We start from the raw sequence: 14,123 nt of genomic DNA, 5'->3' as shown, positions 1-14,123 counted from the left end.
GAAGATGGTGGAAGAAATCCAAATGTCAGGCCTGCAGCCATCTTTTCCTTTGGATCTTTGGCCTGCCAAACTTTCTATTATTCTACTATGCTTTTTCTATTGTGGGAAAATGGGAGGGGGGATTGTACGGAGTTAGATGATATGCAGCCATAACAAAATTCTTTCTAGAAAGCCAAGGTCATCCTTTGTCTCTGCATCTCTGCACCTGACCGGAACTGAATGGATGGAACTGCCAGCATGGCAGTGAGAGATCGGACCAAGTGATGGACTTGTGGGTGTGGGGGCAAGATCTTGAACTTTCAACTGGGTGGTGAAAACCGGGAAGCTTTCAGATTCGGCTTTTCCCATAAATTGGAATTTTGCCTTGGACTCTGATTTACTTTTGGATGCTATTTGGTACCCTGACACCCAGCAGTCCATCAAATCTGTCCTTTGAATGGCTTGCTTGCGTCTTTTCTCTTTTTCATCTTATTGGTTTATTATTTTTAACTGTCCAATTTTATTTTCAGGTAGTCCTCTGCTTAACGGCCGCAATGGAGGGCCAACATTCACGCTGCTAAGTTTCTAAGGTACTACTTTTTGACCAGCAGATGGCGCTAATGTTTCTCGATGACCAAGAAAATGAAGGATGGAACGGACCAACTTGAGTTATTTATAAAAAAATAATAAAAATAAAATTAACAAAGGCAGGATACAAATAATAATAATAATACGAGAGATGACCAGAAATTTTTGGTTTTTTGTTTTTTCTCACAACCTAGGAGATTCCCAAAGCCGCAGCATGAGAGGTCACATCGACATAACGCAGTGTTTCTCAACCTTGGTGACATTAAGTCCCGTGGACTTCAACTCCCAGAATCCCCCAGCCAGCTGGCCAGGGAATTCTGGGAGTTGAAGTCCACAAGTCTTAAAGTTCCCAAGTTTGGACACCCCTGAAATAAGCAGTCGTAAAGTCCAGGATGATCTCTATTCAAAATATCCTTCCTCTCACCTGCACAGGTCTGCCGTCTTCTTGGCCAATCATGGTCCTCCATTCCTGCAGGGATTTTCCCAAGCTTTCCAGACTGGTTTCCCACAGCCGGACGTTCCCCCCCATGTCAACAGTCACCACTCCGTTCTTCCCCAGGGAAGCCAACAACGCGTCCGTGTCGGAAATCGCCGCTAGCCAGGATGTGTACGGAGAGAGATTGCTGGATCTGAAAACCAAAAGCAGCTCCCGTATGAATAAAAACCTTCTGGGTTTATTTTGTTTTTACTTTCAAAAGCAGTCTCCCAAAGGTGCTCCCCCCCCCCCGCCCCAAGGAGGCAACTGGTTTTTTCTTTGAAGACGTTTCGTTTGTCCCGGTTCCAAAAAACACCCCCAATGAAATAAAACTCCCAGGCTTGTGTTTCCTCAAAGTTCCACTTTATTAGAAAGGTTCATGTTGGCACATTTGGGAAAAGCCGAATCTGAAAGCTTCCAGGTTTTCCCCACCCAGTTGAAAGTTCAAGATCCTGCCCCAACACCCACAAGTCCATTACATGGTCCAATCTCTCACTGCCACGAAGACAGATTCCTCCCATCTGGTTCCTTCCAGGTGCAGAGACAAAGATGACCTTGACTTTCTAAGAAGAACGTTGTTATGGCTACACGTCACCCAGCTCCGTATAACCCACCCACCCTCCCATTTACCCACAGTAGAAAGTGTGGCAGAGCTGAAACCTAAAAAGGAAAAGATGACTTGAAGGTCTTGACATCACCTCCCATCTGAGAAGCTTCTTCAGTTCTGACTGAAGAATGGGGAATGGAAAGATTTATACTCCTTGCAGTCATCTGGTTATTAGTACTCTCTCTGAGAGTCGCTGAAGCCATTTGGAGATTTACCTATGTCCTGAAGAGTCATCTGAATAGTGCAAATGGGTGTGGAGCCTTCTTGGAACTGCTGAAAGGACTTGTGTTGTGGACAGGAGTTGGATGGTGTGGTGTGTGTGTGTCCATCCCCTCCGTCCCCCCCCCCCCCCCCGTTGGGAGAGGGATGTTCAATTTTGACATAGATGGACTCTTTGATCCCTCTTTCAAACCAGCAGTAGAACAGGGAAAAACCCTGGGGAAAGTTACTAGAAAAATAAAAGTAAATACTCTGTAGAAAAGATACAATAATCACAAAAATAGGAAAAATCAAAAGAAGTTAGGGGAAAGGGGGAGGAGAAGGAAAAGAATTAAAACTGCAATTTTTGAGAGCCCAAGAGAAAATGGTTAAAAAAGGAAGAAAGGGAAAAAGAGTTACATTAGTAGGCTAAAGAGAATAGTAGTAAGATGGTTATGGTGATGTAACTAATTAAGAAATAAAGAAATTACAGAATATTGTTAATTGTAGAAACATTTTGAAAGAAATGCTCTCTATGTTCAAATTAAGTTAGAGAATGCATGCTGTTTATAGCAAAATATACCAATGGAGAAAATAAGAAAGGAAAATTTGGTGAAACCATGCAATTGACGATATTGTTTATGTATTAGGAAAAAATAACTACAAAGATAGAAAATAATGGAAGAGAATAATTTGGCTGAAAGTGAAAATGAAACTATGATGTAAAATGGACGATGTAATTGAGAGAATGTAAAAGAAACAACTCTTTGTTCCTATAATATGTATAATTTGTATTAAAAAATAAAAAACCTTGAATGAAATAAAAACAACAATAGCAGTCCTCTCTGTCCAAAATGTCGACTTGGCTGTCTTCAAAAGAGTGGCCTTTGTCTTTCAAATGACCAGCTGTCTGCAAGGAATATCAATCCTTCCATTCCCCACCATCCAGTCAGAGCTGAAGAAGCTTCTTGGATGAGAAGCGAAACGTCTTCACATAAAAACAAGAAAGTCCAGTTGCTTCCTGAGAAATCACCTTTGGGACAACCTGGATGACGGAGAACCTCCATGGACTTTCCTTTGAAGATGTGTTGCTTCTCATCCAAGTAGCTTCCCCAGTTCTGAAGAAGAAAAACTGAAGAAGCTTCTTGGATGAGAAAGCGAAACATCTTCAAAGAAAAAACAAGAAAGTCCAGTTGCATCTTGGAAAAAAAGAACCTTTGGGACAACCTGGAGGACCAAGAATCTCCACAGATATCAAAAACAATGAGGGTTTTCCCCTGCAGATCCTGACACCGTTACCATGGATACGAGGCCTTCTACATGAGGAAGTACAATTACCTGGGGATAGGTATGTATTTAAGCTTCTTTGTCGTAAGATCGGTAATTTCCAAGTATCCAGCTGTTTGGGGAGGCGTAACATCTGCAGACAGAAAGGTTTGGAGAGATTTTATAATCCTAATGAATTTACCCCTGATAAATCACATCGCTATGGTCTAAATAAATTTCATCAGTGAGGTACTGGAAATGATAGGAATAACTCAAAATGACTCCTGCAGTAAGCTATAGAACTTCAGGAGATAAGGCAGGTATTTATTGGTTTGAAAGCTGAGATGGAAATAAACACGAATAAAAGTTAATCAACTCTCAACAGCGGTCCTCTTAAACAACTCCTCGCGAGAGCTGGCTCGAAATCATATTTAATGAACCCAATAAAAGAGAATATTTCTATCTCAGGGTTGAAATGAGGGGCCCTTGGTGCTCTCTGAGCTTGGTGGTTTTCTTGCAGATGTTTCATTACCCAACTAGGTAACATCATCAGTGTTGGAAGGGAGTGGGGTTTACAGGGAGGAGGAAGAGGAGGACTATGGGGTCCTTGGTGGTGTCTGAGCTTGCTTGTTTTCTTACAGACGTTTCATGAGCCAACTAGGTAACATCATCAGTTGTACCGGTACTAAGGAGTGCAGTTTGCTGTGAGCTTTATACTCTGGTGACTTGCCTGTCTGTGTGGGCGAGGGCGGTCTTAGATATTCTTTGGTTGGGCTTGGTGGTTGGTGTTAATCTATAATCATCTATAATAATCAGGAATCGGCACTCAGATCAGCACAGATGGACTCCAAGGTCAACTTCAGACCAACAATCAAGCAAACCATATCAAGAAACTGTCAAAGAGCCATCAGTAAACAGCCCAACCAAAGAATCCCTAACACACACACACACACACACACACACACACACACACACACACACAGAGGCAAGTCACCAGAATATAAACTGAAAGCAAGCAACACTCCTTACTAGCACTGATCATGCTACCTAGTTGGGTCACGAAACGCCAGCAAGAAAAGAAGCAAGGTCAGAGAGCACCAAGGACCCAACAATCTTCTTCTTCCTCTTCCTCCTCCTCCTCTTCGTCTTCCTCCTCCTCCTCTTCTTTCTTTCTGTCCGCAAACCCCACTTCCTTCTAGCACTGATTATGTTACCTAGTTGGGTCATGAAACGTCTGCAAGAAAACAAGCAAGCTCAGAGAGCAGCCAGGACCCCACAGTCTTTCTGTTCTTCTTCCACTTCCTCTTCCTCCTCCTCCTTCTCCTCTTTCCTCCTTTCTCCTTCTCCGCGAACCCCACAACCTTCCATCACTGATGATGTTCCCTAGTCAGGTCACGAAACGTCTGCAAGGAAACCACCCAGCTCAGAGAGCACCAAGGATCTCTCTTATCTAATGAACGTTTTTAACAGCGGTGGAAAACAAAAGGAAGAGGCCGAGAGACACGTTGGAGATAAAGGAGTTCAGGGATCTGTTTTCCACTTTCAGTCCAGCTCTTCTGCAGAGGAGGAGATTAGAAAAAGCACATTGTCTTTCAATGGTTCTGAACATCGGCTATTTTTTCCCTTCGCTACCACGGAGCCTCTAATCCTTCACGACTCTGAAATGGAAACTGCGAAAGGCAAATGACTCATGGTTTCAGTATCGGGGTTAACAGACCTGTGCTTCAAATACTAAAGTGCACCGGTATTTAGACAAATAAATAGTTGTGAATATAGAATATGGCATCAATAAACATTTTGCCGCTGTTTAACCTGTTCATTATATATATATATTTTACTTCATAGGTGCAATGGATATGGTCACAAAAGAGAATCACGTGACCCTGGGAGACACTGCCACCGTCATAAATACGAGTCGGTTGCCAAGCGTCTGAATTCTGATCATGTGACCAGGGGGCTGCCGGAATGGTCATAAGTGTGAAAAACGGTGATGAGCCTCTTTTTTTCAGTGTCTAACGGTCACTAAAAGAACGGTCATAAGTCCAGGAGTACCTGCATATGGTGTGGAAAAAGCTTGAGGAACAGATCATGTTATTATTACCATTTGGATGAATAGAATAGAATAGCAGAGTTGGAAGGGACTTTGGAGGTCTTCTAGTCCAACCCCCTGCTCAAGCAGGAGACCCTACACCACTTCAGACAAATGGCTATCCAACATCTTCTTAAAGACTTCCAGTGTTGGGGCATTCACAACTTCTGGAGGCAACTTCTGTTCCACTGATTAATTGTTCTCCCTGTCAGGAAGTTTCTCCTCAGTTCTAAGTTGCTTCTCTCCTTGATTAGTTTCCACCCATTGCTTCTTGTTCTGCCCTCAGGTGCCTTGGAGAATAGCTTGACTCCCTCTTCTTTGTGGCAACCCCTGAGATATTGGAAGACTGCTATCATGTCTCCCCTGGTCCTTCTTTTCATTAAACTAGACATACCCAGTTCCTGCAACCATTATTCATATACAGAATAAGAGTTGGAAGGGACCCTGAAGGTCTTTTAGTCCAACCCCGTGCTTAGGCAGGAAACCCTACACCATTTCAGACAAATGGCTATGCAACATCTTCTTAAAGACTTCCAGTGTTGGGGCATTCACAACTTCTGGAGTCAACTTCTGTTCCACTGATTAATTGTTCTAACTGTCAGGAAATTCCTCCTCAGTTCTAAGTTGCTTCTCTCTTTGATTAGTTTCCACCCATTGCTTCTTGTTCTACCCTCAGGTGCTCATGGGATGTGAGGAAGGCAGGATATATATAAAAAAAAGAAGAAGTTGTGTTACCTTTAGGATAGAGCTCCTTCAGAGGCACATCTCCGGGGGCTAAGAGCCTCACCACTTGGTTAGCCGCAACCAGAGTGACACAATTAGTGTGCTTTGCCGTGCCCCTTTCGCCGGTCTTCCCGTAATAAAGTGGATCGGAGAGTGAAAATTGTCGGCTGTTCAGTTGGGAGCCTCTCTTGCAGCTGAAGACTTCGTTGGGAGACTGTGACACACGACGTGAACATTGGGGTTAAGTGACCCATTCAAAGATAATGAAAACTTAATTGGAAAAAAAAACCACTTTGGATTCTAGAAAGATGGAAGCTATCTAGGTGGCGAAGGGATGAAAGACACCACAGCTGCTCCAGATTTCACAATCTGCCTAAAGAAAAGGGCGCACCCAGAACAGGTACCATGTTGGCATTCAAAATACGTAAAAGCTGCCAGTTTTGGGGAAGGCTCGGTGAGCCCACAATCAAGGATCCCGAGGTGTCAAAAACCCCACTCAAGAAAACCCTTAAAAAAAAAAATCCTACCATGAGATCTGGGAATCCGACCACCACTGTTGCATAATCTTCCCGGCCGGAGAACATTCGGTTGGGGGCGCTGATTTTCTGCTCAACGGCTCGGCTTAAGTTCTCGGAAGACAGTGGATCCCGAGACGCAGCCTGAGGCACGTAGGTGTCCACTCCTGGGCAGAAAAGCAGAGCAAATGAAGTCAGAGCTGAAGAAAGTTCTTGGATGAGAACGAAAACGTCTTCAAGGAAAAACCAGAAAGTCCATTTGCCTCTTGAAAAAGCACCTTTGGGACAACCAGGACCTGGTTGACTTAAGAATCTCTTATGGACTTTCCTTTGAAAATGTTTTGCTTCTCATCCAAGCACCTTCTTCAATCCTGAAGAAGAACTGAGGAAGCTTCTGGGATGAGAAGCGAAACCTCTTCAAAGAAAAATCAAGAAAGCCCAGTTGCTTCCTGAAAAAGCACTTTTGGGACAACCATGACCTGGAGGACTAAGAATCTTCATGGACATTCCTATGAAAATGTTTTGCTTCTGATCCTAGTAGCCTCTTCAATTCTGAAGAAGAACGGAAGAAGCTTCTGGGAGGAGCAGCAAAACCTCTTCAAAGAAAAACCAGAAAGTCCAGTTGCCCCTTGAAAAAGCACCTTGGGGACAACCAAGACTTGAGAATCTCTATCGACTTAGAGCAAATAAGCACAACATACAGGCAGGCCTCAACTTACGACCGCAACTGAGCCCAAGGGTGAATTAACAACCACAGACCTTATCAGGCTTGGAGAGCTGCCAGGCCGATATCTTCCAAACACAATGCTGTACAAGAAAACCCTTGGCAAGGAGTCCCTGAGGTCACGAACAGATTTTCACACTAATTAAGTGAACTAATGGCCTCCTGCAAACTCCACTCCCCTTTCGCTCCTCTTTATTCCCTCTGGGAGGGGCCATTCACTCTCCACCTGCGCCTTTGCTCCTGAGTGGGCCCTTGTTCCTTAGCTGTTCCCTTCTCTTGGCAGCTCTGTGCATGCGCACACTGGGAACAGGCTCCAGCTGTTCTTCTGCCCCACTGATATCCAACTCCGAAGGCAGCTGATAACTATCGGAGGGCCCTGGCCCCCTCTCTGCCTCTGATGCGGAGCCCTTGTCTGAGTCTTCTCCAGACTCCAGGATGGGTTCATGTCCCTCCCCAACCTCCTCAATGTCCGAATCTGCTCCCAGCTCTGCTGACAGGACACAACACAGGGATGCCACAACGGTAGTGTGAAAAACGATTGCAAGTCACTTCTTTCAGTGCCTTGTAAGGTCGTAAATCAAGGACTTTCCATATATCTTTATGGAGACCATCCATCAAAGCAAACAGTGGCCTGATGGGTTATTTATGGTCCAGGAACAAACCAGGATTATTTCGACATCTCCGGGAACAGATTTTTACAGTGGAGATTAGCTTTGGCTCTTTCATTTTTTAAATTGGCCCTCATCTATCTGTCTGTCTGTCTGTCTGTCTGTCTGGTCTGTCTGGTCTGTCTGTCTGTCTGTCTGTCGGCCTTGTTCAGCTCGAGAGAAAATAGAATTAAAAGGAGGAATAGCTTCTCTACGGTCTATCAAAAAAGGGAGGTGCATTTACAATATTTCTCATTATGCATATCCTTTTTCTGGACTTTTATAATTAGCGTGATATGTTCCAGCCGTTTGCTTTTCAAAGCACCTGACAGTATTTTTCTCTTTAAAAAAATAAAAGAGAATGCCTGTTTGATCGGATGGCTTTGTTGTTCCTGGCAAAATTAATATATATTTTTATATTTTTATGTATATATAAAAACAAGCCTATTTGCCCGCAACAGGCTGCTGCTTGGTTCAACTATTCTGGCGATAACAGCCGGTCTCCTTTTCAGGCAATCGGAAAGGTGTTGTTTGAATTTGCTACATCCTGGGTTGTTTTTTTTCCTCACAAATTCATCTGACTCTTTTTATTTTTAATTACTGTAAAACTGCCACCAAGGGAATACAAGGTGTGGGTTACGTCAATGTTTCTCAACCTTCGCAAGTTTAAGGTGGGTGGACTCCAACTCCCAGAATTCACCAGCAAGCCTTGTGAACTCTAACTCCCAGAATTCCCCAGGCAGCATGCATGAAACGCCATCTCCCAGAATTCCCCAGCCAGAGTGCATGGACCCCAACTCCCAGAATTCCCCAGTGGGGCTGGAATTCTGGGAGTCGAAGTCCACGTATCTTCAAGCCACCATGGTTGAAAAACACTGGCCTGTGTGAAAATACTGAATTCAGCAAATCTGTCCTCTGAAGCGATGTCTTCTTAAGCTTCACAGTCCCATAATTATACAAACAAAGCAAAAAGAAAAACAACAACCCACAAAGACGCTGACAATTCGGTTTTTAAATTCCATACCTGTAGTTACGCCAAATCCAGTTTCCCCAGGTTCCTCGGTCAGAGTGTGCAATTGGCACACCCCGGTCTCCTCCACGGCCAGGTGTATTGGCTTAGTCAGCAGGTACTTCCTGGAAACCACAAGGAATTGTCAATGTTTTTAAATGGCAGGTTTACATGGGCCAAATTTAATAATATATATTCCCCCCCCCTCCCAGGGACTTTAAAATAGGAGACATGGTCCTTCTCCACTTCTGTCGGTTTTTCAATTGGGGAATTCAAGTTAGAGTACAATACAATACAATAACAGAATGGAAGGGACCTTGGGGGTCTTCTAGTCCAACCCCCTGCTCAGGCAGGAAACCCCACACCACTTCAGACAAATGGCTATCCAACATCTTCTTAAAAGACTTCCAGTGCTGGAGAATTCACAACTTCTGGGGATAAGTTGTTCTACTGGTTAATTGTTCTAACTGTCAGGAAATTTCCCCTCAGTTCTAAGTTGCTTCTCTCCTTGATTAGTTTCCACCCATTGCTTCTTGTTCCGCCCTCAGGTGCCTTGGAGAATAGCTTGACACCTTCTTCTTTGGGACAGCCCCTGAGATACTGGAAGGCTGTTATCATGTCTCCCCTGGTCCTTCTTTTCATTCAACTAGACATACCCAGGATATAGGATATGTCTAGTTTATGGTATAGTCATAGGAACTAAGAAAACTCGTTGTGGGATAATTCCATGCTCTTTTCCTTTCTCATCCATCGATTTAATTTAAAAGATTCCTAAGCTGTCTTGGGCTGTGGTACTTGTGGGCAGCTCACAACATTACAAAAATAAATCAATAAAAACTGCAGACAATGAAACCCTTTAATGCAGCCCAACTGCCATCACCTTTCTATCCCAAATATAACTCAGGTAATGGGATGCGCGTATGCGACCAGTGCGAAGAAGAGGGCGGCAATGGCAGCTTTTTTGGTCATTCGAGACCTCCGGTAGTTTTCGGTGGCCTCTAGCCAGCCATCGCTGCCGGGAAGCAAAGAAAGAGGCGGTCGTGGGGGAGGAAGCGGGACTAGGGCCGGGGCCCCCGAAGGAGCGGAAACGGGACTGCCGAAGGGAGAATGGGACTGGTGAAGGGAGATCGGGCGGCATGCAGGAGGAGGAGGCCTTTGACAAATGAGCCCAGGGCAGGTCAGAAAATAGGTAGAAATTCAATTTTCCCCCCCTACCAGGTTCTCTGGGCGTGGTTTGATGTGTGTATGTGTGTGGTCATGTGACTGAATGGGCATGGTCGTAAGTGACGTTGTTGGCCATGCCCAGTCACATGACTCCCCCCAAGCCACGCCCACAAAACCGTTAAGTAAAAACAAATTGAATCCCACCACTGTTTGGGATGTTGAAATCCACAGGTCTTTGTGGGGTTTGCAGAGAAGAGGAGGAAGAGGAAGAGGAGGAGGAAGACTGTGAGGTCCTTGGTGCTTCATTCATTTCATGGCCCAACTAGGTAACATCATCAATGCTCACTGAGGGTGTTACTGACAGTAGTTTAGCAAGGAAATATCTGCAAGAAAACCATCAAGCTCAGACCTCAATTATTGCAGTTTTTAATAATTAATTCTACAACAGCTGAACTGAATAATTGCAGAACAAAGGTCTAAGGGGCTGCCCCAAAGAAGAGGGAGTCAAGCTATTCTCCAAGGCACCTGAGGGTAGAACAGGAAGCAATGGGTGGAAACTAATCAAGGAGAGAAGCAACTTAGAACTGAGGAGAAATTTCCTGACAGTTGGAATAATTAATCAGTGGAACAGAAGTTGCCTCCAGAAGTTGTGAATGCCCCAACAACAGAGGTTTTTAAGAAGAGATTGCGCAACTATTTATTCGTAATGGCATAGTAGGATCTCTTCAAGGGGCCAAGGTGGAGAAAGAAGGATCTGTAGATGAAGTAAGATGAGGTATGAGAAGGTTGTTCCTACTGGTTGGTTTTATTTTCCACCAAAAGCCACCGGTCTTCGGCCACTAAAAAGACAGACTTGAGGCTGATGGGCAGGGAGATGGTGTGGGCATTGCCCTCCAGGACATCCATAACGGTCAGGTAGTTCCTGAAAGATGAAATGTTAAAAATTAGGCTCAGGAGAACCTCTGGCTAAATTCTGTAAGCAAAGAAGAAGCAGCAGCAAAAAAAGGAATTTATTCTTACCCTCCCTCTTTGTAGAACACCAGCCAATTCTTATCTGCGAATTCTCTGCACATTTTGTGACTCGTCTTCTTTCGGGGTGGGGGGTGGGGGTGGGCAGGTGGGCAGGTGGAGGAGGAAAAGACAAAATAACAGTGTACAATTTTGGGGTCAAAATCCACCAAAACGCTTGGTTACAAATTGAGAATCGGCAAGCGATGGGAAAAGGTTCTTAACGGATCTAACGCGGAGGGGAAAAAATATACCCGGGTCCAATCCCAGAAATGCTCACACCGATTCCTATTCTCTGTGCCAGGTAGAATGCAGGTAGTTCTCGACTTACAACGGTTCGTTTAGTGACAATTCAAAATTACAACATGACCAGAAAAGGTGTTGTGGCCCACCAGCTGCCAGTGGAGCTGGCGGCCGACTAGGACGGTGAGGAGCTTGGGGAAGAACCTGGGGTCCGGGGAAGACTCTGCTCTGCGTCAGACGCAGAGATAGATCCAGGGCCGTTGGGCATTTCCCAGCCACCAGAGAGGAGCTGCCTTTGGAGGCTGATATGAGTGAGGAGGAAGAACAGCTGGGGCCTGTTCCAGATGCGCAGAGCTGTTAGGAGAGGAGAACAATGGAGGACAAGGAGTTGACTCGGGAAGCAAGGCACATGTGGACACTGAATGGCCCCTCCCTGGCTGAGGGAATAAATAAAAGGAAAGGGGAGTGGTGGTCGTAGGAGACAACAGTTCGTATTTCTGAAGATTTTGCTCCTTGCGTTTTGTGCCACAACCGGCCTTGCAATTATCGCAAGGAACTGATAAGGTCTGTACTGCAGTTAACTCCATGCAGGATCCTCGCTTGGACTTTTCGGTGGGTGAATGCCATTAATTCACAGGAGATCAATAATGAGGGATTTTTCGTGACAAGGAGTCTGCTTCTTGCTTCTGCTAAGGCGGGGTCAGAACAAAAGGGACTTATAGTACAGGTAGCGTCCAGGGTTCTTGTGATCATTTACACTTACAATAGTTCATTTAGTGACGGTTCAAAGTTACAATGGTTTGAAGTGACTTAGGACTTGTTTTTCACACTTAACAACCGTGGCAGCATCCCCGTGGTCACGTGATTAAAATTCAGAGGCTTGTCAACTGGCATGTACTTATGAAGGTTGCAGTGTCCCGAGGTCACATGGTCCCCTCTGGCAACCTGCTGACCAGCAAAGTCAATGAGGAAGTCCTATTTTACGACCCTTTCTGGCCACTGTGGTTAATTGAATCACTGCCGTTGTTAAGTTAGTTACCCGGTCGCTAAGTGAATCTGGCTTCCCCATTGGCTTTGTTGGTGGGAAGGTCGCAAAACAAGGCCATGTGACCCCAGGACACTGCAACTGTTGTAAGTACATGCCAGTTGACAAGCCTCTGAAATTTGGTCACGTGACTGTGAGGACGCTGCAACGGTCGTAAGTGTGAAAAATAAGCCTAATTTGCTTTTTTTCAGTGCTGTTGTAAATGAATAGCAGTAAGTCGAGAACTACCTGCATTCTTGCAGGATAAATAGGCTATTGAGATGTCTTACCTCCTCTGGATTTCCTCCCCACCACGATGTTCCTTTCCGCGAAGCCGGCATATCTGGTAACAGGGTGAGGCGACTTACGGCCCCCGTGTTTGTGTCCAGCAATAAAATGATGTGATTCTATCAGAAAAAGATAAATACAAAGAGGGTAATTCTACATACTTTGGAAGAGTTGCAAACGTATATGTGTCCTGAACGACACGTTTCGGGGACCCTCCCCACATTCCTGGGGGGAGCCACAAATCATAAATGGTGGGCAACGGGCTGGATCCAGATGTGTTCCTGAATGCCCTTTGGGGTGCATTGTTGAATTTCAATTTTTCACCGTTTTTAAGTTGGGGATGTGTAAAGGATTAGACTCTTAAGTCTACAACAGGTGGAACAAAGTTGAGAGAGGCAGTTTCAGCTAGTGGTTAAGGCAGCAGGCTAGAAAGCGAGAGACCGTGAGTTCTAGTCCTGCTTTAGCCATGAAAGCTAGCTGGGTGACTTTGCCAGGAGACTGGAAGTTTTAGAACCACCTTAGTCATAAAAGCCAGCTGGGTATCTTTGGGCCAATCACTAGGAGACTGGGAGTTCTAGTCCCGCCTTAGCCAGGTGAGCTTGGGCCAATCACTAGGAGACTGGGAGTTCTAGTCCCGCCTTAGCCAGGTGAGCTTGGGCCAATCACTAGGACACTGGGAGTTCTAGTTCCACCTTAGCCATGTGAGCTTGGGCCAATCACTAGGAGACTGGGAGTTCTAGTTCCACCTTAGCCATGTGAGCTTGGGCCAATCACTAGGAGACTGGGAGTTCTAGTTCTACCTTAGCCATGTGAGCTTGGGTCAATCACTAGGACACTGGGAGTTCTAGTCCCACCTTAGGCATGAAAGCCAGCTGAGTGACATTGGGCCAGCCTCTCTCTCTCAGCCCAACCCACCTGGGGAAAAAGAAAGAGGAGGAAGGTGTGCTGGATATGTTTGGTATCTTGTAAAAATCGTAAAGGTGAGCTGCAAACAACTAAAACATAAATAAATACAGGGGAAAAAAAGCAAACCAGCATCGCTTCCAAAGCATCTTCGAAGCTCCAGATGTCGTTGTATTTACTGCTCAGGGGTTATTTGGCTTCCCTGTCCTTCCATCTGTTGTATTCCTCTCCCCAGTGATCCTGAAGGATGAATTCTAGTCATTCCCTCTCCCCAGCCCCAAATTCGTTTTCTAGGGTTTTTTTAAGAATTAGGAAGCTCATACCTCCGACTTTCTGCACACACATCATATTAAATAAAAATGCTTCATTCCTTTTTTACTCGGTTTGAATAGGGCAAGATTGCACTGTACACTCTTAATTTCATCTATGTATCTGAAAAAGGGAGGAGGAGGAGGAGGAAGAAGAGGAAAGGAGGAGGAGGAGGAGAAAGAGAAGAAGGAGAAGAAGAAAAAGAAGAGAAAGAGGAGGGGAGGAGGAGGAGGAGGAAAGGCGGAGAAGAAGCAGAAGAAGAAGAAAGAGAAGGAGGAGGAGGAGGATAGGAGAAGGAGGAGGAGGAGAAGGAGAAGAAAAAGAAGGAGGAGGAGAAGGAGAATTAGGGATGAGAAGTTCTGAA

The 14,123-nt window shown here is 45.0% G+C and overlaps 1 protein-coding gene across 2 annotated transcripts in view; it reads right to left on the bottom strand.

Moving 5' to 3' along the window:
* VWA8 (von Willebrand factor A domain containing 8) overlaps window positions 1–14,123 on the bottom strand; it is a 90,062-nt gene that overhangs the window by 15,169 nt on the left and 60,770 nt on the right. The window contains exons 30-37 of one of the 2 annotated variants that reach the window (XM_081947896.1): window positions 12,550–12,666; window positions 11,005–11,069; window positions 10,781–10,906; window positions 8,836–8,945; window positions 6,453–6,607; window positions 5,938–6,139; window positions 3,186–3,267; window positions 992–1,196 (exon numbers count right to left, since the gene is read on the bottom strand). In XM_081947896.1, the coding sequence (XP_081804022.1) occupies window positions 992–1,196; window positions 3,186–3,267; window positions 5,938–6,139; window positions 6,453–6,607; window positions 8,836–8,945; window positions 10,781–10,906; window positions 11,005–11,069; window positions 12,550–12,666 (1,062 nt within the window). Of the gene's footprint in view, window positions 1–991; window positions 1,197–3,185; window positions 3,268–5,937; window positions 6,140–6,452; window positions 6,608–8,835; window positions 8,946–10,780; window positions 10,907–11,004; window positions 11,073–12,549; window positions 12,667–14,123 lie in introns of both variants that reach the window. The other variant, XM_081947895.1, reaches the window with a different exon arrangement.

This window comes from Natrix helvetica (assembly GCF_964273705.1).
Source record: "Natrix helvetica genome assembly, chromosome: 3".
In the NCBI taxonomy this organism is placed as follows: Eukaryota; Metazoa; Chordata; class Lepidosauria; order Squamata; family Natricidae; genus Natrix; species Natrix helvetica.
This window is presented reverse-complemented; position numbering and strand designations above follow the sequence as displayed.